Genomic DNA, 24839 nt, shown 5'->3' on the forward strand with positions numbered 1-24839 from the left:
GAGGGGGCGGCGAGGCGCAGGCCCGGTCAGCTCCGGGGCAGGCCCGGGCACCTAGGGGCCGCGGACGAGGCGTCCTCGCCGAGGAGAGGCGGCGAATCGCAGAGAGGACCCCGGCCTTCCTCAGCCCGGACGTGCCGCCATGCCGGCCCGGGACGCGCTCCCGCGGATTCTGTCCCTCCGGAACCAGAGCGCGGGGAAGGCGGGGGCGGAGGGACGCTGGCCCGGACGGACCGCGGGCCGGAAGTGAAGTGGCTGTGGCCGGCCGCGCAGGCCGCGCCCACATCCGGTGGAGGGGAGCCGCCATGGCGCACATCACCATCAACCAGTACTTGCAGCAGGTAACGCGCTCCGTCCTAGGGGTCTGCAGCGGGAGCCCCGCGACGCTGGCGAGAACGCGTGGGCCGGGGCCAGTCGTCTCGCCCGGTCTCTCTGCCTGAGCTCTTAGCCCCCAGACGGGAAGCAAGGGCGACTGAACGGGCACACTGACGGTGTTTCCCGGGAGCCCAGGGGCGGACCGGTGAGCGTTGACCTCAATTTAGGGACGTGCGGCGTGGTCCTAGCCGACCCGGAGGGCCTGTTAGCCACGCTGAGCAGTGGGGCCTCAGCCGTGGAAGGCCTGGCCCAACGACAAGACCCCGGACAGATACTGGTGGGATGGGGTAGGCAGGTGGTCCGGCCACGAGCGCTAGTGGAGCAACCGTCCAGGACACGGTTAGCACCGGCGGACTTTGTATGGAAGTGCATCTCACGGGAGTTTCGTCCTCACAGCCTATTGACGGCAGAGCACACTGAAAGCATAAGTGTTTATGGATTCAAAACTTGCATTGTGTCCACTAAACTGTGCTCATTCCTAGAACTGGAACAGTGGTGATAAGGAAAAGAGGGAGCGGATTTTAAACATGTCTTTAGGAAACGTTCCGTTAACATTCTATGGCTGAGGGACTGGGAGAATAAGTGCCAAATTTCCAGCGTGGGCAACACATGAGCAGAACAGATTTGGAGGGAAAACTAAACTCGGTGTTGGACATGTTGAGTTGGGGGTGTCTGTTGACAACCAGATAAAGATATCTAGATGACAATTGAATACAGTCTGACATGATTGGGACCGTTCATTGCATAGATATTTGGTAATTTAGTTAAAACAGGAATCCTGAAAAAACAGATACATGCTTTTTAAAAAATTTAAAACATGCAAGTATGCATTCATTTGCCAATATTTTGATTGAGATCTAAGACCTTTCTTTTAAGAAGTCTACTGTGGCTGTATCTTTGCAGAGTTAAGGTTTTCTAGTACCAGCTTATTTAAAGCTGGAAGGAAAGACATTTGAGAACCAACTTGAGTAGAGACTCTCTAGAATTTCATGTTTTTCTGAATATTTTACAATTCTCTTGCTCACAGCTAAATCCTTTTTGGCATTTTGCGTGCCTTGAACATAGTCTGACCCACGTGGAGGCTCAATACAATTCGTTGACAGGATAAATGGGGGTAGATAGAAGGGAGTGAAGTGCAGTGATTTGCCAATGCTCAGACCTCCTCATTCTAGTGAGTACTGAAGTTAGAGTTGGTGCTGGCCCAAGTTTCATAGTCCTCTGTTTCACCAAAGTCTTCCTGGATCCTGTTCCTGTATTCCCAGGGGAATGTTACTTGATGAAGTAGTTGGGGTGATGGGAAGAATAACCACTAGTGCTTGTTGAACTCTTACTAAGAACCTACCACTGTTGTTTGTAGTAACTCATTACTGCTTTTTCTAGGAGGTGGGTCCATTGCAAGCCTCATTTTACAGAGGAAGTTAAATGGTTTTCCAGGGTCACGGGGCTACTATGTGGCCCATTCAGACTGGGAGTTCTGGCCTTAGAGTCCATACCCTTAACACAAAGCGCACTGCCTCTGTTAGCCTGAGTTTCAGCCAACGTTTCCTGTTTTAGTCAACCTACCTATTTCTCAGGCTCCAAAGTATGCTGTTTTTTGAATCTCAGTGACTGTCAGTTGGGTACAACTCCATTCCTTGTTTCGTACTTCACAGTAACTTCAGCCAGCAACTACCCGTGGACAAGTCATGTGTCTGTCATTTCCTGTGTTCTCTGTGATAACTTGATAATAGCACTTGGGTCTGGGGTTTGGTTTTACTCCTCGTAAGTTGATGAGTTCTCTTGTTAGTTTCTTGGATGCTCACAGAACACATGCGTTCCTGGGTCAGAGACCAAGGGTCTGTAACTCAGTGCGGTGGGCAGTGTGGGGTCAGCCTGTTGGTTCCCTTGGATTCAGTTCCCATTGGAGACTCAGTGGGCTTGGAAGGGTGCCTGCACCTGCATCCAAGAGAGAAACGCTGAATGTTGGGAATCCACCCATTTTGTAGAAAGCAGTGATTTAAGCCTGCGTTTTGTTTAGGGTTAGGGATGAGGGGAGACATTGCTTCATTTCTCAAGGTGACAGCCACATAAACAGCCCTGAGCAGTGGCCCAAGTGAAAGAGCTAGAGGTCAGGGCCTCATGGGGCTAGCACACCCAGCTCGAGAGCCCACAAAGGGCTGTCTTTGCCAGCAGTCAGTCATAGCTAAGATGTCCTCTTGTCTGTTGAGACCCTTTTTATTTAGTGCTCTTTGTTTCGACAGGCATATGGTTTCATTTCTGTTCCGAGAGGACAGGTTGAATTAATTTACTTTACATTTCCCCATATATGCTACTTCTAAGAATTGTTGTCGTACTTAGAAAAAGATCAGTTTGCACATACAGTTGATTCTCGAGCAATGTGGGAGTTAGGGGTGCTGACCCCGCACAGTTGAAAATCCACAGATAGCTGTACTTCCCCCCAAAGGCGGATCTCATCGTTATCTCTAACATCTCTTTGAGGGCTGGTGTTATTTTTTTGGTGTCCTTTACATCATTCTTTTGTCTGTTCTACAAACTCTTATTTCAAACTGCAAGTTACTTTTTTTTTTTTAATGTTTATTTATTTATTTGGGGAGAGGGACAGAGAGAGAGAATCCCAAGCAGGCTCAGTGCAGTCCGCACAGAGCCCAAAGCGGGGCTTGAACTCACGAACCGTGAGATCGTGGCCGGAGCCAAAATCAAGAGTCAGGTGCTTCACTGACTGAGCCCCCCAGACGCCCCAGCAGGTTACTTTTTAAAAACTGTCTACATTTACAGTTTTTATTTTCCTTAGCTTTTTATTCTGCAAATTTTCAAAGCTACAGAAAAGTTGAAAGAAGTACAATGAAGACATGTCCACTCCTCACCTGGCCACCCTTTCGGCCTCCTCCTTCCCTCTGGGCCCCTGCACTTCTCTCTCCTGAACTACTTGAAGGAAGTCGCTGACTGTGGCCCTTCACTGAGGACCATTCTGCTGTCCCGATGCACAGCCTGTAGAGCACCCAAGACATTTTACATCAGTGTTTTCTAAAGCAGAATTCATGATTTACCCAGAGTGTTCTTTGGAACCTCTTCTTTAACTCCAGGATCCAGTCAGATCACACTCTGCATTTGGTTGTTTTGCTCTTTGGTCTTTAATGTTTATTTATTTTTGACAGAGAGACAGAGCATGAGTGGGGGAGGAGCAGAGAGAGAGGGAGACACAGAATCTGAAACAGGCTCCAGGCTCCGAGCTGTCAGCACAGAGCCGGACGTGGGGCTTGAACTCATGGACAGCTAGATCATGACCTGAGCCAAAGTCAGATGCTCAACCAACTGAGCCACCCAGGCACATGGCTCTTTGGTCTTTAATCTAGAAGAGAACTCTTGCCTTTTTCTGGGAAGGGATTTATTTTACAACGATTAGCTTTTTAAAACATGTGCAGGGCAGTGGGATCCTAGATTTCTCACCATCGGCCTTTATTTGACTTTTAATGATTAAGGTTTGGGTTAACGTGGCTGGCGTGGGTTTTCTGTGGCCTCACCTGAGGAGGCTGCCTCAGGGGTCCTTGCTCATCACCTGCTGAAGGAGATGCCCATCAGGTTGCTCCAGGGTCAAGGTACTTTTCCCATTGTAATCGTGTCATAATCTGTGTGTGTTGGGGGGGGGTCCTGTGGGGGCCTGGGAGCACCTGCCCTATGCCCTTTCACAGAATGGTCTCCACTTTCATTTGTGGTCTTTTCCCAAGTGAGCTATTACGTTAATATTTACCAAGGGGTGATTCTCTCACTCTTTCTACATTTATTAGCTACTATTTCATCTGTTAAAAATGCTTTTCCCCATGCTCCTTTTTAAAGATGTATTATTATAGATCATTTTTAATGCCGAGTAATAATCCAGAACCAATAGTACGAATATCCTTATTTGCCTGGGTGGCTCAGTTAAGCATCTGACTCTTGATTTTAACTCAGGTCACAATCTCATGGTTGTGACAGTGAGCCCGCGTCAGGCTCTACGCTGATAGCACAGAGCCTTCTTGGGATTCTCTCTGTCCCCCTCCCCTGCTCATGTGCACACTCTCTCTCAAATAATAAACATTGAAAAGTTATAAAGAATATTCTTAATTCTTTTGAAGCTCTGCTTGTCCCAGATTTGGCCACTAAGAACTCATTCAGACTGGTTTCTGGGGCTTTCTGGCCTGTGTTCATCCTTCCTTGAGCTCTGCTTTGCTTTCTAATACAATAACATCCACTCCAAACTCATGTAGTTCTGTCCCTGTCCCAGCACTGGACCAGTCCTTTTCCAGCGGCTCTGGTTCCTTTCAGTAGGTACTGGAGTTTAGAAAATCTGGGTGCTGGCTGTGCTCATTGCCACTGGGGGTGGGGGCATATCATTACCTCTAGGCCTTCCTTGTTAGCAGATGGAGTTAGTAAATGTATTTTTAAGAAATTATGAGTTCCAGGGGCACCTGGCTAGCCCTTGATCTTGGGGTCATAAGTTCAAGCCCCATATTGGGTATAGAGATTACTTAAAGAAATTACGAGTTCCAAGAGTAGATGACTCTTCCCCTGTCCCCCTCCAGCCTCCATGGACCAGCTTGGAGCCTGGAGGTCACCAGGTGACCAGCAGTAGCCAGGGAAGAGAACTTTCTCTGGGGAGTGCCCAGACGGGCCACCAGGGACACTGCAGGGCAAGTTGCTGAGCGGGCTGTCCTGGAGTCCAGCCTCGGGGTCTAATGGGGGCTGACTAAATCAAGACACCAGCAGTTCTGAGACATGACATGTCACGGTGGCTGACACAGGTGACTGCCTGGCTGTGGTCCTCATGTTCCCTGAATAGTGTGTTGGTTCTTTTAGGATTTGTCCGTGGTCTGTTGCTGTCCCTTTGCACCTTCACCCGTCCGGTGACAGGGACTTTGGCAGCCTTTATCAGCCTTCTTGAGGACCAGTATTTTGTGATTCCTTGTAATAATATTTGATGTAACCCTGCACAAATCTCTTGTTTTTTGCAAATCCCTAGAAGTGGAATTACTGGCTCCAAACCTAAGTGCTTGCATGGTTTCATTGGAGAGTCGATGGCAGATTCTTTAGTCCATATATTGTCTTAGGTGATGCCCTAAGTGGTGTAACAGACCGGGAGTTGGGTCCATTTCTTCTAGCTGAGATGCCAGGTGGGGGTTACTGGGTGGGGTGGGAGAGCAGGTGTGTGCCCTGCAGCAGGCGTTCCCAGCAGCTTCCCGCCAGCGGTGTGGGACAGCACCCTTCACTGTCTGTTGTTGGGAGTGGCTAGTCTGGCCGCCCTTCTCACGCTCACCTCTCCTGGTAGGTGCACGGAGGTGTCTTGCTGCCTCTCACTGCTGGGCAGCAATGCGAGCGCCTTCTTGTGGGTGTACCATTGAAGTCTGCTTTATGTCACGCCTGATCGCAGTCTTACATGGACATGAGGTTTACGTAACTGATCCCGCTGTAGATTAATCGTACCGTATATGCAGCTTTCTCTACCTGTACAGTTGGGATTTTTATGTTATCTTTTGGTAAACATAATTTTAAGACCTCGTTTGCTTTTCTAATTACAAATGTCTGCTGCAACCCAGGCCTCCAGTGTGGACAGACAGAAAAGTCTCCTGGGTCCTGCTGGCCAGGGGGTCAGCTGTATGGTGTGGGCTCTGTGTTTCTTCCTGTGCTTACATATGTAGGGGTTTTTTTGTTTTTGTTTTTTCCTCCCAGATTAAGGTAGGCATTTTTCCTGTGACTTTTTTTTTTTTTTTTGCTTAACGGTAAACATGCTATGGATGCTTTCCAGTGTCATCACTGATGGATCTATTTAGTTCTTGCTCACAGTGCCCAGGTCTCCCGTGGTATGGCTATGACATCATTTCTTTTAGGTGTTGCCATTCCCTTTTTGCTTTTATATGTAGGTTGAGTAAAAGCCTTTTTTTGGGTATATGTGATTCTTAAGCTTTTTTTTTTTCTCCCTATAAGCTTTGTAAGTTTTCAAGTGTCAGTATGACTGAGTAAAAGTAAAATAATTCACCTTCATTAATAACCACTGGCTTATGCTGCTTTCTCATTGTTTTTAACAGTAAGTCACCTGTTTATTTGCCTCTAAAAGATCTCATTTTGAAATGTAGTTATTGTTTGCTGGCTAAAGAGAGTACCGACTTGTTGCATTTCTATTACTGTGACTCCCTGATTCAGAGTAGGGAAAATGGATTTTAGTGGCATACAACCTGTTATTTAGGTTCTACGAGTATTTTATTTTCTACTTAGCTTTTCTCTGTTCAAATGTTTCAGGTCTATGAAGCAATCGACACCAGAGATGGGGCGTCCTGTGCAGAGCTCGTGTCTTTCAAGCACCCTCATGTTGCCAACCCACGGCTCCAGGTGGGCGCAAGGTTCCACGTATGCAGGTGTCTGAGAGGCCTCTAGGGTGTCCGGCTTCCTAAGGAAAGTGTAGAGTTTGAGTCAGAAGGAGACTAATACTGCCATTCTTTTGAAAAACTTAAAGCTTGTCTATGATGTATATAATTCCAGTTATTTATTGTACACTTTGTGTTAGATACCGTCCTGAGGTATGCGTCTCAGGTTCCTGTAGTTAATTCCCACATGACCCTCTGAGGTTCAGAGAAATAGAATGTATAGTAAGGTCATCCAAGGTCATCCAGCAGGCAGGTGGTGGGGCTTAGGCTGTGCCCTGGCCTGTCTGTCCCCAGAGCTCACAGATGTGTCTTGCTATGAGTAAAGCTTCATGGAGTATACCCGTCTGCTTGTTCATGTCCTGTCTGTGGCTGCTTTCCCGCCATAGCGGTGTAGCTCGGCAGGCCAACAGAGACCTACAGCCTGCAGAGCTAGCAATATTTACCATCTGGCATTTTATGGATAACATTTGCTAAATCCTACACTGAAATAGAAGTATCTTTGATTTATGGCACAAAAACAGACATTCAGGTCAATGGAACAGAAAAGAGAACCCAGAAATGGACCCACAAATGTATGACCAACTAATCTTTGACAAAGCAGGAAAGAATATCCAATGGAATAAAGACTGTCTCTTCAGCAAGTGGTGCTGGGAAGACTGGACAGCGACATGCAGAAGAATGAACCTGGACCACTTTCTTACACCAGACACAAAAATAAACTCAAAATGGATGAAAGGACTAAATGTAAGACAGGAAGCCATCAAAATCCTTGAGGAGAAAGCAGGCAAAACCTCTCTGATCTTGCCCGCAGCAACTTCTTACTCAACACGTCTCTGGAGGCAAGGGAAACAAAAGCAAAAATGAACTACTGGGACCTCATCAAAATAAAAAGCTTCTGCACAACGAAGGAAACAATCAGCAAAACTAAAAGGCAACTGATGGAATGGGAGAAGATATTTGCAAATGACATATCGGATAAAGGCTTAATATCCAAAATCTATAAAGAACTTATCAAACTCAACACCCAAAAAACAAATAATCCAGTGAAGAAATGGGCAAAAGACATGAATAGACACTTCTCCAAGGAAGACATCCAGGTGGCCAACCGACAATGAAAAAATGCTCAACATCATTCATCATCGGGGAAATACAAATCAAAACCACCATGAGATACCACCTCACACCTGTCAGAGTGGCTAACAACTCAGGCAACAACAGATGTTGGTGAGGATGCAGAGAAAGAGGATCTCTTTTGCATTGTTGGTGGGAATGCAAGCTGCTGCAGCCACTCTGGAAAACAGGATGGAGGTTCCTCGAAAAACTAAAAATAGAACTACCCTACGACCCAGCAATTGCACTACTAGGAATTTACCCAAGGGATACAGGAGTGCTGTTTCGAAGGGGCACATGCACCCCAATGTCTATAGCAGTGCTATTAACAAGAGAGTATGGAAAGAGCCCAAATGTCCATCGATGGATGAATGGATATAGGAGATGTGGTATATATATACAATAGAGTATTACTCAGCAATCAAAAAGAATGAAATGTTGCCATTTGCAACTATGTGGATAGAACTGGAGGATATTATGCTAAGTGAAATTAGAGAAAGAGATATCATAGGACTTCACTCATATGAGGACTATAAGATACAAAACAGATGAACATAAGGGAAGGGAAGCAAAAATAATATAACAGGGAGGGGGATAAAACATAAGAGACTCTTAAATATCGAGAACAAACAGAGTTGCTAGACGGGTTGTAGGAGGGGGGATGGGCTAAATGGGTAAGGGGCATTAGGGAATCTACTCCTGAAATCATTGTTGCACTACATGCTAACCGACTTGGATGTAAATTAAAAAATAAATTAAAAAAAAAAAAGTATCCTTAACAGATAAGTGATGCCCAAGCATTACCTTCTGTGGGGAATATTCTTGTCGTTTTATAAAGTCTTGTTTCCTCGTGATTCCCATTACGATATTCTAATGTGTTCCTGTTGGAAGCACAGGTTTTGTTTTGTAAGAAAAAGGAGCCCTGAGTATTGGAGATTATATTTGGTAGCGTACAGGCAGTACCTCAGACTAAGTGAACCAGTTTGTGGAGTAGAGGAGGCTCTTTGTAAGTTCCCTGGATGGTTCTCCTGGGCGACGGAGTTGAAAACCGTCGCTCTAAATGAAGTTAGTGCCAGAGGCTTGCCGGCCGGATGCGCCTCCGTGGGTGCCACACACCTGCCCTTCCTCCCTGCCCTACTCACTGTGCCAGTCCACACCCACGGGCTCCTTTAATTCTGTGTGCCGGATGACCCGTCGTGGCCCTCAAGTCATCTGAAATCTGGCCAAGAGGGAGAGGGAAGAAAATGTTAGAAATAAATGTCAGCTGGCCTAGCCAGGACACAGAGAGGGTGGCTCTGTCACCAGGAGGTGAGAAGAAATGATTTTTTTTTTTAAATTTTTTTTCAATGTTTGTTTATTTTTGAGAGATAGAGTGTGAGTAGGGAAGGGGCAGAGAGAGAGGGAGACACAGAATTCAAAGCAGGCTCCAGGCTCTGAGCTATCAGCACAGAGCCTGACGCAGGACTTGAACCCATGAACCGTGGGTTGATGTGGGCCAAAGTCAGACACCCAACTGACTAAGCCACCCAGGCGCCCCAAGGAGAAGTGATTCTTAATAGGGCATCGTCTCTGAGTCATGTGGCCTTATTTATTTTGCATTCTTTATTAAGCACTAGTAGCTGCTCAATAAATGTTTCTTGACTGACTGGCTGTTGTATTAAGATACGCACAGAAGCGTCCAGGGTTTTTCTTGGACTGTGGTAGATGAAACACATGTGTTTGTGTAGTCCCTGTCACAGACCCTGAGTGATAAATGTGTGTGGAAGTAACGACTCTTTAATTCAGAAGGGCTAGAGTGTCAAATGTTACTGTGAACTCTAAAGTGTAAATTCCTTTGAAACAGGTTTGTCTAAATCTCTTTCTACACATTGCATTCTTTTAATGCCTTTCAATTTAAATTTTATTTTTGTCATTTGTTTTTTTATCATTCAGTTGGCCTCCCCGGAAGAGAAATGTCAACAGGTTTTGGAACCTCCTTATGACGAAATGTTTGCTGCTCATTTAAGGTAATCTGTTGGTGAGGAGGAAAAATAAAACAAATCTGGGAATCGCTGAATCAACTAGGGATTTTATTTAACATCATCCAAAATTTGAAACAAAGAATAATTTGAAAAGAAAAGTTCATTTTTAATTTTACTTAGGTAAAAAAAAAAAATTTACTTTGGTAAAGTAAAAGTTTTACTTTGGTAAAGCCTATGAGAACTTTTGAAATTTATACCACTTTAAAATCTTAATAAACTTTTTTTCATTTGAAAGATCATGGATGCTTTTAAAAGTTGAAGCTATATTGTGGTCCTGCACATTCATTCATTCATTTATTGAGAGAGAGAGAGGGTACAAGTGAGTGAGGGGCAGAGAGAGAGAAGGGGGGCTCACCCAGTGTGGGGCTCGAACTCACGAACCGTGAGATCATGACCTGAGCCGAAGTCAGATGCTTTACCGACTGAGTCCACCTGGGCGCCCCACACATTCATGTGTTTAGAGTGTGGTGCTGGGAGCGTTGACTATTGTATCGGCTGCAGGGTGCTCTGTTGTTCAGGAGGGCATTCAGCTTGCAGTTGACTTGTGCTGCTGAGAATAGAGCTAATGCTGAGCAAAGCAAATGAAAGACTGCGAGCAGGGGAGGGACAGAGAGAGCGTGTGTGCGCCTGAGAATCCCAATCAGGCTCCACACTGTCAGCACAGAGCCTGACATGGGGCTTGAGCTCACCAACTGTGAGATCGTGACCCGAGCTGAAAGCAAGAGTTGCACACTTAACCAACTAAGCCCCCCCGGCACCCCAAAGACTGCTTTTTAGTTACATCTCATATCTGCTGTTTTCATCGTTTTTGCGTTGAGTGGGCAGAGCTTGATGTCCTAAAGCACTGGCGTTTGGTCGCCCTCCTGCCTGTGTGCCTCCGGTGTTTCCGAGCAGGCTGGGGTGCAGGAGGCAAGGTGGAGGAAGAGCCCGTGTGAGCCCTGGGAGGGGCCCTCTGGAAAGGTTGGGGGTGCCACTGGGTTCCTGGCAGTGTGAGGCACCCTGCTATTTCCTGGCTCTGTACAGTTCCGGATTTGGGGGTGAACTCACTGACGCCGACTGCCCAGTGAACACCCAGTGAGAACACCCCCCTGCCCCTGTACTCTCTCCCCCTCAGGTGCAGTGCAGGTGTTGTGCTCTGGTTTTACCAGCACCTGTCATTCTCACCTGCTGCAGCTCGGTCTCCTCCCGGGACCCGAGAGAGTAGTCTTAGGACTTTGTGTGGGTTTCATCTCACATCAGCCCGTTTTAGTTCAGAAGCCACCTGTGTGTCTCTTCTCCTCCTGGTTCCTGTAGCTCCAACTTCAGGATCAGCAGAGGACCGGGCATTTGTGACCGAAGTGAGGGGTGGGGTCTGTGGAGCTCCCTTCCAGGTTCTGCTCCTCTATCCTTAGTCCGCGATGTTTCCTTTGCAGGTGCACTTACGCCGTGGGGAACCACGACTTCATAGAGGCGTACAAATGCCAGACTGTCATCGTCCAATATCTTTGTCATTGGTGTTACTGTTCAGTTATATTTGGGGTTTAAGATGTTGAAACATCGGGCCAGTTTTATTCATACCTTTAATTAGAAAGGAATGAAAAAACCTTTCAGAAGAGAAACTGGTTTCGCCTTTTCACTCAGGTGCTTAAATTTAGCATGGACCTTGAGACTGTCATGTTACCTAGGTAGCGAGGAAGAATACAGGTTGTGATTAAGGTTCCTTAATTCTGTTGGAAGAATATCTCCTTTAAAACATTAAGTCTAATTACAGCAACTACTTAGTCCTTTTGGTGAAATACAAGAGCTCTGAAATCCAGGCATAGGTGGACAGGAGTGAACTCAATAAACATCATCATTTGACTGTGGTCACTAAAGAGCTTTATCAAGCTAGTTTCTGATTTAAGTCATTTAAGTGATATCTCCTAGCTAAGGCCTCAGTCAATGAATGTTCTGGTTTTTATATGTATCTCTAGATTTTTAGTTTGCTTCTTTTTTAACCTTGTTTAAATATACAAAGGAGAGTCGGTTACTAACTAGGGAAGTCTCCTTTGAATTTAAGAATTCTGTAATCAGGGAAATATATTTTACAGATTTATTATGTATAACTCATCATCTGGCTTCAGAGAAACCAAATGTTTGAAGTTGCCAATGAAAAAAATCTCAGTCCCTTACTTTGGAGAAATATAATTACTATACTCATACCTAATGACTTTCAGATATTTGTAATCTGTATATTTTTCCTTTAAGAAGCTCTCTCTCTGATACATGATCTTCTAAACTTAAAATTTAGAGTCCTTCATATTTCTTACCGTTTGTGGCATTACTTGGATTTTGTATGTTATTCCTTCCTTAACATAATACATCTTTCCTGCGGGCATTTCAGGCCCACAAAGAGGACAACTGGTGAGTATGGGCAGAAGCAGCCAGAAATTAGCAAAAGGCAATTTTTTTTTTTAGCAGAAGCTTTTTAAAACTTTATTCCAAATAAATGTGTTTTCTCTGTGGATATTAATATCCTGTGTTGACGCAGGATAATACCAGCGCAGATAACGGAGTTCTCATAGCATAAACATCATGTGGCAGAGTAGAGAGTTTGCTGTGTTCACATAAATATGAAGCCTTGTTTCTACTTCAGCCCTACCAGACCCAAAATATACATCAAATACTATCTTTCCCTTCAGTTGTCAGCTTTGAACTTTGGGCTTTAAGTTGGATAAAAAGGCAGGTCAAGTACAGTTATATCAGGTCAAGTTCCTTGACAGACTGATTCTTAATTTTATGATTTTTGATTTATTAACTGTAGGTAAATACTGAAGTGTGTTTATACTGCGCTAACTGAAGGCTTACAGGTATCTTTTACTGAAAAAACAAAAAACCTTTTTTAACTGAAGACTTGTCTTACACACAAAACCCATGCCGCCAGTTAAATTAAAAAACAAAAACAAAAACTTTTATGACATTTTGTCTGTTACGTCTCTTGGGTCGTGTTTGGTCTCACTGAACCACATCTTTTTTTAGTGGAGCTGTTTGGATAATGGTTGAGGGGAAGGCGGAGGTCCTAGAACGGTGTGAGGAGGTGCTGTCTTGGGCTGAGGACCTAGACGCACTGGGGTCCAGGCCTCAGAGAGGGTCCGGGCGGTGGGCGGGTGGCGCTTCAGTGCCCGGCGTCCGTGTCGATCAGGGAGCCCGGGGCTGAGCCTGCCCCGAAGGGAGGCGAGGGAGGCAGCGGTAACCGTCAGATCCCTGGAGGGAGGTCGCCGCTGTGTGAATGGTGGACCTGGGTGTCCGTGTCATTCCCAGCTATGGTAATGGAATCTGACCTCGTGGCCTCCTCAGACGTTCTTGCTTTTTTGCCCCGTAGGGCTCTGCCTGTCATGTATGCTGTAGCGCTTGACCTTCGAATATTTGCCAATAATGTAAGTTCAGTTTCTATCTCTATCGTTTTAAAACTCAAACTCCATTTCTACCTGTTGTTTAATTTCACGTCATTCTTCCCAAAGTTTTGGGGAAGGAGTGGGTTAGGCAGGGGGTGTCTGGTGTAGAGAGCAACAGGACAGGGGTGGCTGGACCTCACTCTCGTCGCTGGGTTGATGTGAAGATTTAAACATGCGTTGGGTTTTCACACTGTGGACGTGGAGAGGCTTGTTCCTGAGTGTGGTTCGTCGGGTGTGGTGTGCGGCAGGTGTTCAGAGGGGCAGAGTGGGCCCAGGGAACGGTTCTGCACTGTCTTCTGTTAAGATGTGCCCATGCTGTCTTGAAGGATTCCTCCTTGATGTGGATCCAGGAGGCAGCTGGGGGTCTCCGTGGTGCCAGGAGGCAAAGGCTGCGGGTGTGATGGGGCTGGTTTGCCCTTGGGGAGCCACACGCGGCAGTTTGGGATAGGAGCAGCAGTTGTGAACTTGGTCCCAACACGCCTTTCCGGGTTTAAAAATTATTGATAAAAATTACTGATACCTTCCGACTCTGAACAAGGTGGGGTAGCTGCAGCTTTCCTCTCTGTCCTGCCGGGAATGCTGAGGCCAGCACGGCCCCACAGGCAGACAGGAAACGCCAGGGACTTGCAGAGCAGTGAGCGGCGGGTTCCCCAATTTGGCCGGGGGCCCAGAGGAGCCTAAAACCCAGAAATGCCCATGGGCTGCGACGAAGAGGCCCTGAGGAGAGCAGGAGGGGGAGGGCAGCCCAGAAGCACGGACCTCCTCAGTAGTCCCTGCTGCACCCACCCGCCGCATGCGGGTCCCCAGCCCTGCAGGGGCCTGTGGGGAGCCGGACCCACCCAGCCCGGGACGGTTCCCCGCAGGCGGGGCATCCCCTGCTGGAATGAGGCACACAGTCTCTTAACCTCGTGCCCCGATTATCACTTCTCGGAGAGTCTCAGGAGGAGCTTTGTGAGGAGACCGTCCACAGACGCCAGATGTTGGAGTCCCTGACCAGATGGCAGCCCGGCCGTCATAAAGAAGCCTTGGGGCGCGGTCATGAACGCGCTTGAGCAGATGCAAGCATAAGGGTATCTCAGCAAAGAACTAGAAGATGTAATGAAGAGCTACATGGAAACTTCTAGAACCGAAAAATAGAACTTAAATGCAAGTTATCTGAGGCTCCGGAGAGCTTTTGGTTATATGTGTTCTACCTATTTGTATATTTATTGTATAAAAATTTTTTAACTGGGATTTAAACACATATTTATCTAAATAAGTCTTTTATGTGGTAATGTAACGTGTTTTATTTTTAATTTTTAAATTAAAAATATTTTTTTTTTTTTGAGAGAGAGAGAGAGAGAGAGGGAGAGAGAGACAGAGTGTGAGCAGGGAAGGGACAGAGAGAGGGAGACCCAGAATCCGAAGCAGGCTCCAGGCTCTGAGTTGTCAGCACAGAGCCCAAGGCGGTGCTCAAACTCACGAACCATGAGATCATAACCTGAGCCGAAGTCGGAGGCTTAACTGACTGAGCCACCCAGGCGACTCACAATTGATGTTTTAAATAAAAAATGACTATATCTTCCAAATGAACAAAATGTACCTAGAAGAGTCACATTCTTTGACCTCTTAGTGTTGACAGAAGCGACTGGACCATGGTCTTCTGTGTGCACGATGCCACACTATGTTGCTTTGGTGGAATGTAGGAAGGCAGTCTGGACTCACACAGATGTAGACGGACAGGAGAGGAATATTTTAATAGTCTTTCAGATGATTGTAGGTGTTCTTTTGGGCCGCACCAGAGCTCCAGGAGGTAATTTGTAGAGGTTAGTTACAGCGTGGCTTCTGAAGCTTAGCAGCGAGCTTTTCTGCTGGTACATCAGAATCCACTGGGGTGTCCTGAACTCTGAATGGATCGTTCATTCCCATGTGATTTTGTAGGATCAAACGGTCATTTGGAAAATTTTGGTTCACTGAGTTAAGGAGATGTTCCAGATGTTGACGTATTTCATTATGTAAAAAACCCCAAACCAGAAAAACTGCATTTGTTAATGTCTCCAGTGACCTTATCAGAAGAGCTTTGAAGTAATGGAATGTTGCCAAGTTCATCATGGTTGATACAACTTTTACAAAATTTTGATTTTTTTTTTTTTTTTTTGAAAGGACAGATGTCTTTGGCAACAAATACTGTCAGTGTTTTGTCTGGAATTGATGGCCATGTTTCATTCACCTTGGAGCACATTGGTCCTTTAGACCCTGCTGCCTGGACCACCATGCCCTTTGGTCAGTTGTTGGTTCCACGTGATAGCTGGCCACTCCCAATAGCTGCCCAAGTGCTTTTCCTTAAAAAACAAAAACTGTCATACCTCGGTGTGCAACAGATCAATGCTTTAGGCATATTTTCCATTTCATCACAAAGAATATTGAAAATAAATGTATTCAAGGACCAAGATTTTAAAATTAACATTTACTGTGTCATCAAGGACATTTTAGAACTCTTTTTAAGTTTATGTATTTGAGAGAGAGCAAGAGGGGGAGGGGGCAGAGGGATAGAGGGAGAGAGAGAGTCCCAGCAGGCTCTGAGCTGTCAGCACAGAGTCCAATGCAGGGCTGGAACTCACAAAACAGATCATGACCTGACCTGAAACCAAGAGTTGGACGCTTAACTGACTGAGCCACAAGGCACCCCATCAAGGACATTTTGAAGTGACATCAGTGTTCCTGGTTGGTTGAAGGATTGCTGACTGCTGCTTTAGTTTGGTGTTGCTGGAAAGGCCCCAGCGGTTTGTCCTGCCATAGTTTTTGCACCATCGGTGTGAACATCAGTATAGCGGAAAGACAAGCGGTGGCTGTTGGTGTTGTCCTGAAAATAGTTTTGACCACAGGGATTACCTGCAAGTCTTCCAAAGGCCCCCAGGGGTCCATAGACCTTACGTGGAGAACCTGTGATAGGGGCGTGAGTGGGAGGAAACGGGTTCTCCTCTAACTAAGACTGGCTGGAAAACCAGGGGAGAGTCAAACCTGGGAATGACTTTGGTGTCTGTCAGAGGGTACATTTCAAGGGTTTTGACCGGCTGTATGTGGGGGGTGGAGCAGTCTGTGAGCACTCAAGGAAAGGCTCCGTTAGCAGCACGGGGCCACATGTGACAAAGGGTTAAAAAACAGATGACAGCCTCAGTCATTTCAGTTGGTTGAATAGAAATTTGATTTGTGGAAGAGTTGGAAGACGCTGTGGAACTTTCTCAGTTTTTAAAAGTAACATTAACTAAAAGATTTGCCCAGAACCTTCTGGGACTTTGACCCTGAGTTGCAGCCATCTTTGCTCCTAGCCGTGCCAGAAGTGCTAGAGGAAATGAGAGCATGACTGATGACTGTTTGTTGTCTGCCAGGCGGACCAGCAGCTGGTGAAGAAAGGGAGGAGCAAGGTTGGGGACATGCTGGAAAAGGCGGCTGAGTTGTTGATGAGCTGTTTCCGCGTCTGCGCCAGCGACACGTGAGTACACGCGCCCCCTCCCAGCAGCACGCGACGCCCCTTCCTGTCCTTGGTCAGCCGTCGACACTTGTCTTCTGGGTGTCTGTGGTCACCCCACAGCATTACCGTCTCTTGTTTTAGATGGTCACTGTTGTGTAAAGGAAATGAGGGAGGAGAAGAAAACAGCCTTTGACCTCTGCCATGTGCCGCGTTGCCAGAACCCTTTCCTCTGTCCCGGGGTCTGACTGCACCCGGCCCATTTCCTACACGAGGTCCCGCACCAGCACGTTGCTCCGAGTGCTGGTCTGCTGGCACCGAATTCTCTAAACTCTCATTTTTCTGCACTGTCTTCACCTTCCTTTCTGCTGGGTGGAGAATTCCGGATGGACCGTGTTTTCTGTTGGCGCGTTAGCACGTCCGTCCTCCCGTTTTCCTGTGTTCCTGGTTCGCAGCACACACCTCCGGCCTCTGGCAGCGTCGTCTCTCCACCGTGTCTCTTGCCACTAGACTCTGCTGCCCTGCATGTTGCCGTATTTCTCTTATTCGGGGTTCGTTGAGCTTCTCAGGTCTGGAAATGAATATGTTTTATTAGATTCTTAGAGCTGGGATTTTTCCTCTTTGTGTGTCTCCTCTGGGATGCCTGTGGGAGGCGTGTTCTGCCACGGGCACTGGTGCTGCTGGTTTTCCATCTTGTCCTCCCTCTCTGGCCTTCGGTGCAGGTGATTTGTATTGACCTCTTTCGAGTTGACTGATCTCGTCTGCCGTTATTTATTTTTTAATCCTAGGCTTTCTATCCGATTCTGCTTTAGAGTTTACATTTCCCTCCTGAAACCCCATCTCTTCCCCCATTATAAAATCGCTTGATTCTGTAAAAAAAAAAAAACTTGATTGGAAGTTGTAATGGAAAGGAAGATTGGAAATTGTAATGGAAAGGAAGAAGTTTTCCATACTTACGTAAACATACAAAACTATTGTTCACGGAAAGTGTCCCAGCTTCTCTTCTCTTACCCCTGTCCCCACCAGCCCCACCTGACAATGTTCCAGCCAGAGCTGGATGTCAGTGGCCACTCCGTGAGCCGGGGCCCTCCCCAAGGGGTCGCGGGTGCCCGCCTGTCCTCCCGCTCTGCTCTTCTGTCAGTGGTGGCCTCCGACATGGCCTCAGACAGGAGGCTCTGCTTCTGTGGCTTTCGCGACAGACCGCACTCTTGTCCTTGCATTCCCCATTGGTCCTTACATGGACGGGGACGCTTGTGGCCGAGGCTGAGGGAGTCCACTGCACTGCTGTCATGCCGTGGCCCCCGTGCCCAGGGAGTGTTCAGTCTGGGTTTGTTGTGGGATAAGTGGCTTTCCTGGTGTGTCACCCGAAACACGGTAACCTGAGGAAAAACAGAGAAACTGGACTTCATCAGAGTTAGAAACTTCTACGCTTCAAAGGATGCCATCAAAAAAGTGCACAACAACCGTAGAACACAAAAAACATATTTGCAAATGATGTGACTGACAGCGTGTGTCCAGGATGTGTGAAAACTGCACAGGTCGACAGGAAAGAGGTAAAAACCTGCCTTACTTGGGCGAAGGTCTGAATAGGTACTCTGCAAAGGAGGGAGCCAAACGGCCAGGAAACCCTCGCAAAGATGCTCAACATCTTCGGTCACCAAGGAGACGTGAATGAAAACCACTGCGGGCAAGGTGCGGGCACCGCTGCTTGAGAGAAACCCTGTGACCCCCCTTCCCCCCGGGCTGCTTTCCGCGTGTCTCTGGAAGAGGTCCTTGCCTTTAGTCCAGACGGGCCCAGGTGGGGTGCTGAGAAGAGTGCTCAGCCATGATGCCTAGCACCTGCTCCTCCTGCTCCTTCCAGAGCGGTGTTCACCTTGCGCTCTAAGGTGGCTGGGGCTGCATTGTCCCCACTTCACAGACGACGTGAAACCCACGGAGAGAGGGTTCTTTGTTCAGGTCCTGTCCCTGGCTGGTGACGGGAGTCATGGGGGAGACCCTGCACCTGGCTGGTGACAGTCATGAAGGAGCTGGCTGTTGTCACAAAACAGGACTTTGATACTTAAACACCGACCGTATTTTTACGTTGAGCATTCTGATATGGGCACGCCCTGGTCTTAGGGAGTGATTTCTATTTCTCTGGCTTGTGAACAGCCTGCCAGTCTCCATCTGAGTTTGCAGGCAGCTGGCCACTGGCACCATGGAGTGAGCGCACAGCTGCGCCTGGAAGAACCATTGTGGCCTACGGACTCGTGGGAGACACAACTCTGGATTGTGTTCCAACCCTGTATCGTGAAATCGTGAGGCGTTTGGCCGTGTTGACGGAACTTTACAGTGAAGATACCTGTACACCCGCCACTTGCTCTGCAGATGGGTATCTACCCTTCTGTGCATCTAGCACTTTGCCTTTGTTTTTTGTTTCTGGTGCATTCCAAAGGTGGCCTGTCCCTCAGTGACTTGTTTAAATACTGCGGTTTCTCTTGTGCTTTGAGGTAAAATTTACCCACAGTGACTCCCACGGATCTTGACTGTATTTGGATAAGTCCTCACCCGTGTGTGACCCAAACCCCCTGGAGGTCCAGGACACTGTCGTCGCCCATCCCCTTCCCAGGCAGACCCTCCCCACGGTGCCTACACAGCATGTGCTGCGTCTTGCTCTGTTTGTGGTTTGTCCACGTCGTTGTGGATTTCTGTAGTTCACCGTGTTGTCAGGATAAGCAAGAACACGTCCCCTTGTCCACAATGCGTTACCCAACACACGTGATGCGTACTCCGTAGCCTGTTAGGTCAGACTTCTGCTTTATGTTGTTTTATTTCATGGACGAGGCTGGAGCGGTGTTTTTATCTCAAAGTACTAATTTTGTTTAGGTAGATTGTCTTTGTGACTAATAAATAAAACCCTTGTTTTCCATGTAACTAAACAACAGTTGTCTTCCCACAGTCGGGCTGGCATCGAGGACTCTAAGAAGTGGGGGATGCTGTTCTTGGTGAACCAGCTATTCAAGATCTACTTTAAGGTGTGCTTCCCTGGGGGCGCTTGCTTTCTGCCCGTCTCCCTGGGCACCGGCGTCCCTGGGGTCGCTGGGGGATGACCCTCACGTAACTGGACTCACGGTCGAGTCCGTGGCGCACCTGCTGGGGGCGGGGACTGCAGCAAGTGTTTTGTGTGTGTCGTACCGTTTCAGCCTCTGCCTCATGAGGCGAGGGCTGCACCTCCAGGGAAAGCAGGGCGCCAATGCCCCAAGCGGTGTGCCTGGCGTGGGGGGACTGGGCTTGCACGGGAGGGGTTCACCCCAGCCTTCTCTGCTGCAGTAATTAGCTGCAGAGCAGGGGGTGCCTGGATGGGTAAAGAGGCCCTTCCTGCCGCGTGGGCTTGGCCAGTGACCCCTCTGCGGCCCCTCTGTGGCAGCCCTCCAGCCTGGGGTAATCTGCCACGCAGCTGGCATTTCAGTTCTTATTACTAAATAGGCATTTTTAACCATGTAGTTCCTGCTCCGAGGAGGTGTGTATGTGGTGGGGGGAAGCTGGTGTTGGTCCTGCCATGTCCTCAGTAACCCTGGGGCTGGCTGTAACCCTGAGGGCAAGACTGTAACCTCGGGGGCAGGGCCGTAACCCCAGGGGAGGGGCTGTAACTCCAGGGGTGGGGCTGTCGCAGATAAACAAGCTGCACTTGTGCAAGCCCCTCATCAGAGCCATCGACAGCTCCAACCTGAAGGACGACTACAGCACCGCCCAGAGGGTGACGTTCAGGTACTACGTCGGGCGCAAGGCCATGTTCGACAGTGACTTCAAGCAAGGTTTGTTCGTCTTCGTTTCCAGGGTTCTAAAGATGCGGGGCTCTGGGCGGCGGCAACAGTTGTGGCACCTTATTAGCATGTAAGGTGGAATCTGCTGTAAGCCTCATCCAGGCTGTGTGTGTGTGTGCGTGTGCATGCATGTGCATGTGTGCACGTGTGCTTGCGTGTGTGTGTGTGTGTGTGCGCGCGCGTGCGCAGCTGTGGGCACCAAAGTTGTTACTGAAAGGAAAGCCTGTCCTGGTCTGTGGAGCCCCTGCCAGAGTCTCAGTCGCTGTGGGCGTCTCTCTTATGTGATGTCATTGAAACACCACAGTCCTTCCTGTTGGACGTGAGGGATTGCCCCCCCCCCCCCCCCACTTTGTTGTGCCCTTGTGGTGGCCGCGGAGGCCGGGAGTCAGCTGTGGAAACCCCAGGGGACGTGTCCACCCCCCTCCCCCCCCCCCCACCCTGTGTACTGTCGCCACTTCAGTGCTTGTCAGAGCCGAGCTTTCTCGAAACCATGTCACTGTTCGTTTCTCGTGAGTTTTCTCGACAACACGAAGCCAGGTTTTTCTCTTAAACTTTGTGATTAGCTGGCGTGTGGCGGCTCCCCGTGGTCTCCTGTGTTGTACCCAGACTAGACCTTTTAAACCCACGTCTTCAGTGGCTGTGTGCACATGGAGCGACGTGACTAAAAGTGCTTTCTCTCCGTGCGTTAGAGCTGTGTAGTCTGATAACGAAAGCAACTGTGCTGTCCTGGCGACTGCTCTGGTTTTGTTCCGTAGGCTCATGCAGACCAGCTGTCCAGGGCTTTGGAACGTGGCCCTCCTGGGTTGTTCCCCTACCTCGTGTTAGTCCCTTAAAATGCGGAGCATAAGAATAGAAGCTTTTACGTCGTATTCTTTTGAGGGTTCTTAAGGTACCACTCTAGTTTTCCCCCGAATTTGAGTACCAAGCACAGCAAACAGCCTTCACTGTCAGCCGTAGGTGCTTCCAGTTGCTGAGACTGTGGTTCTATCGGGGCTGGGGGGGTGGGGTGGGGTTCCGACCTCTCCCACGTTGTCGGTGTCCCTGCAGCCGAGGAGTACCTGTCCTTTGCCTTCGAGCACTGCCACCGCTCGAGTCAGAAGAACAAACGGATGATTCTCATCTATTTACTCCCAGTGAAAATGCTGCTGGTAAGTGATGCCACTCAGCTCTTGTAGACCCTGTTTCTCGGAACTTGCCTGCAGGTGGCGCGTAGGTACTACCGTCTGAGCCCCATGTGAGTGCACCCCGGAATAGGGGACAATAAGCTTTGTGTGTGGCCTGAACCATTTATCTCCACAGCTGACACTGTAGATCCTTCTAAAAAGGTTTTGTGCTAGGAAGCACAAAATAGATACTCTTAAAAGTATCTAACTTAAAAGTTGAACATCTGTAAGACACAGTAAATGCGTGTTTATCTGTTTCCCCTAAAAATCTAAATTAATAGAAGCGGATTAAGAAAGAAAAACGTCATTCCAGCCTGTCTGTAGGTATCTCATTTGGTCACCCAAAGTTAATTAGAGACTTGAAAAGAAACAGCAAGTAACCGGCAAGTTTAATTGACTAAAACTTTCTCAAAGTGATAGAGCTTCCTTTCCTCCCGTTTAAAAATTTTAAAAAGCGATCAAAGCAGTACCCACGTGGTTAAAATGTAAATAGAGCAGGGTAGCTGATGGCCGAAAAGTGCCGTGTCCTACGTGCCCTGCCTGCTTCTGACCCTGCTTCCCAGAAGCCTGCAGTTGTAAATGGTTCAGCTGCCTCTCCTGGAAGACGTTTCTGAGTTCCCGGCTCTTAGTGTTTTCTTCAGCCGCTGCTTCCCCTCTAAGTTATAACCAGTGAGGGCATGAGAACGTCAAGGTCAGGTGCCAACTGAGAGGCAAGACTGCACTACTGCTCCCAGGGGCTCTGATGGCCAGACCCTTGTTAGCTCATCTGCCATCATGTTTATAGGCCTTGTTCCAGTACTTCAGAAGAAACTGTAAGAGGGGCGCCTGGATGGCTCAGTTGGTTAAAGGTCCGACTGGCTCAGGTCATGATCTCGCAGCTTGTGGGTTCAAGCCCTGTGTTGGGCTCTGCTGACAGCCTGGAGCCTGGAGCCTGCCTCCAGTTCTGTGTCTGCCTCTCTCTCTGCCCCTCCCCCTCCCCCGCTTGTGCTCTGTCTCTCTCTCTCTCTCTCTCTCAAGATAAATAAACATCATAATAAAAAGAAACTCAGAAACACAGGTTGCAAGTTTTCAAAAGGTGGTGATTCCTTCATATGAATTTTGTCAAAGATCAACTCTGTTGAGAACGAAACGGTGTTATTCTGGACAACTGGTGCTTTGTCTTAGGGTCATATGCCGACCATCGAGCTGTTGAGAAAGTATCACCTCATGCAGTTTGCCGAAGTGACCAAAGCTGTCAGGTATCTAACCTTTTCCACTTGGGCCCTTTTAAAATATGACATCAGCTAAAAATCTGTCACGTGGCCTGTGAGAGCTCATTGCTCCTTGACGCGCTCTCGTCCTTGGCTCCGGTTTTTGTGACCACGTTTGCGCATTTGTCCCTCACACGCAGCGAAGGCAATCTTCTGCTGTTGAACGAGGCCCTGACGAAGCATGAGACCTTCTTTATCCGCTGTGGCATTTTCCTTATCCTTGAGAAGCTGAAGATCATCACCTACAGGAATCTCTTCAAGAAAGTGTAAGCTAAGTATTTTCTTTTTAACAAGTTTAGGTTTTAGTGTGACTCCCGCCTGGCTGGGCTGTGGAGGTTTCTGACCGCCTGTGTGGACGAGGCCCCAGCCCTGCCCTGTGCTCTTGTGGAATGAGAGCAGACTTCTGCGGCCACTCAGAGAGCACGGCCACCTGCGGGCATGGGTACCAGTGCTCAGGGTCGAGGGCCCCACATTTTGTCACATGACCAGCTGACCCAAACCCTGCCCTGCTCCCATTTGTCAGGTAGTTGAATTCTGTATCTGTTTCCGCTCACAGCTGTGGGGGCCACCTGTCCTCGACTGCGGAGGACACTGTTCACTGTCAGGGGTGCCCTGGTTTCAGAGACCGCCTCCATTCAGTGAGATGTCCCATACATGTGAGAAGTGATTCTCGCGTGTCTCCCAGGTGGTTTTTCAGGAGACATTTGCCCTCCCGACTCGGAGCGTCAGCTGCCACCAGTGCCCCAGCCATTGGTAACCCGCGTGGACCCCCACCTCCCTCCCCCAGGTACCTGCTGCTCAGAACACACCAGTTGTCTCTGGACGCTTTCCTGGTTGCCTTGAAGTTCATGCGAGTGGAGGACGTGGACATCGATGAGGTCCAGTGCATCCTGGCCAACCTGATCTACATGGTGAGTGAGCCGCGTCCCAGTGGGCTGGGCCTCGAACTTGGTGTTCGGGTGGAGCTGCGGGAAAGCCACTTAGTTTGTGAAGGCATTTTCTGACAGAACTGATTCCATCCTAGGGAATAACTGTGGTATTCAGAGGGGACGCGGGTGGGCGGACACAGTCTGGATTTCTCTGTTGTCCATACCATGTGTGTTTATTTGTTGTGCGCCCCGGGGGATCCAGCGGCTGCGATTGGAGTCGGCCGCTTATGCGCGGGGCTGAGTGGTGAATGCACCCACTCCTTGGCCCAGAACCACGAGCCAGCCCTCTCTCCCCTGCAGGGCCACATTAAAGGCTACATATCACATCAGCATCAGAAGCTGGTTGTTAGCAAGCAGAACCCGTTCCCCCCGCTGTCGACAGTGTGTTGAGTGCGTGCACGGTCCCGAGGACGGGAGGACGGCATGTTCCTTCAGTCACCGTTTGCGCAGATGAAATCCATCCTGTGCCAGGACCTCTGCCGCCGGGATCTCTGGGCTCGTTTCTCTGGGCTCACAACTGAGGTCCACCATGCGGAGAGCGGGAGCTCCTTCAGAAAATGTGGACGGGCGAAGGGGCTCTGTGCCCCGCACAGCTCTGTTACCTCAGAGGTGCTGTTCCTAAAGGCACCTTTATAAATTTTTACATAACCCTTCCTCTGAAACAGCATCCTGAGTTTATACGAATGGCGTGTCCTTTATTCTGTCTTCTGGGGGCACGTCTATTTTTATATGTTAAATTTGAACTTTGTATCTGATCAAAGTGTTTGGTTAATTTAAGGCTTCTTTATACAAAATGAATTTACTTTTTCCACATTTTACAGCCTGCCATGTTTTCAGAGTGTGCACATTTCCTCTGTTCGTGCAAAATTTACTAAAGAAAATGTCCTAAGTGCTTTCAGCTTGTCTTTGCGGTGTTACTGAGGGTAGAAGCTTAG

At 48.3% G+C, this 24839-nt stretch overlaps 1 protein-coding gene across 6 annotated transcripts; it reads left to right on the forward strand.

The window, feature by feature from the left end:
* The first annotated feature begins 172 nt into the window (after positions 1-172).
* On the forward strand, positions 173-24802 carry PCID2 (PCI domain containing 2). 6 transcript variants are annotated; one of them, XM_019443846.2, is made up of 12 exons: positions 173-338; positions 6643-6732; positions 9810-9883; positions 13239-13293; positions 16680-16783; positions 19698-19773; positions 20412-20553; positions 21610-21710; positions 22890-22963; positions 23116-23241; positions 23763-23886; positions 24205-24802. In XM_019443846.2, exons 1-12 carry the CDS (start codon positions 303-305, stop codon positions 24292-24294), a joined length of 1092 nt encoding a protein of 363 aa, XP_019299391.1. In that variant the 5' UTR covers positions 173-302; the 3' UTR covers positions 24295-24802. The 6 variants fall into 6 exon arrangements, with proteins under 6 accessions (XP_019299391.1, XP_053764487.1, XP_053764609.1 ...); XM_053908512.1 differs by having other exon boundaries at positions 20436-20553; XM_053908560.1 differs by lacking the exons at positions 173-338; positions 6643-6732; positions 9810-9883 and adding an exon at positions 11453-12280.
* The last annotated feature ends 37 nt before the right edge of the window (positions 24803-24839 follow it).

This window comes from Panthera pardus, unplaced genomic scaffold, assembly GCF_024362965.1.
Source record: "Panthera pardus isolate Hobbes unplaced genomic scaffold, ASM2436296v1 HiC_scaffold_1, whole genome shotgun sequence".
NCBI lineage: Eukaryota > Metazoa > Chordata > Mammalia > Carnivora > Felidae > Panthera > Panthera pardus.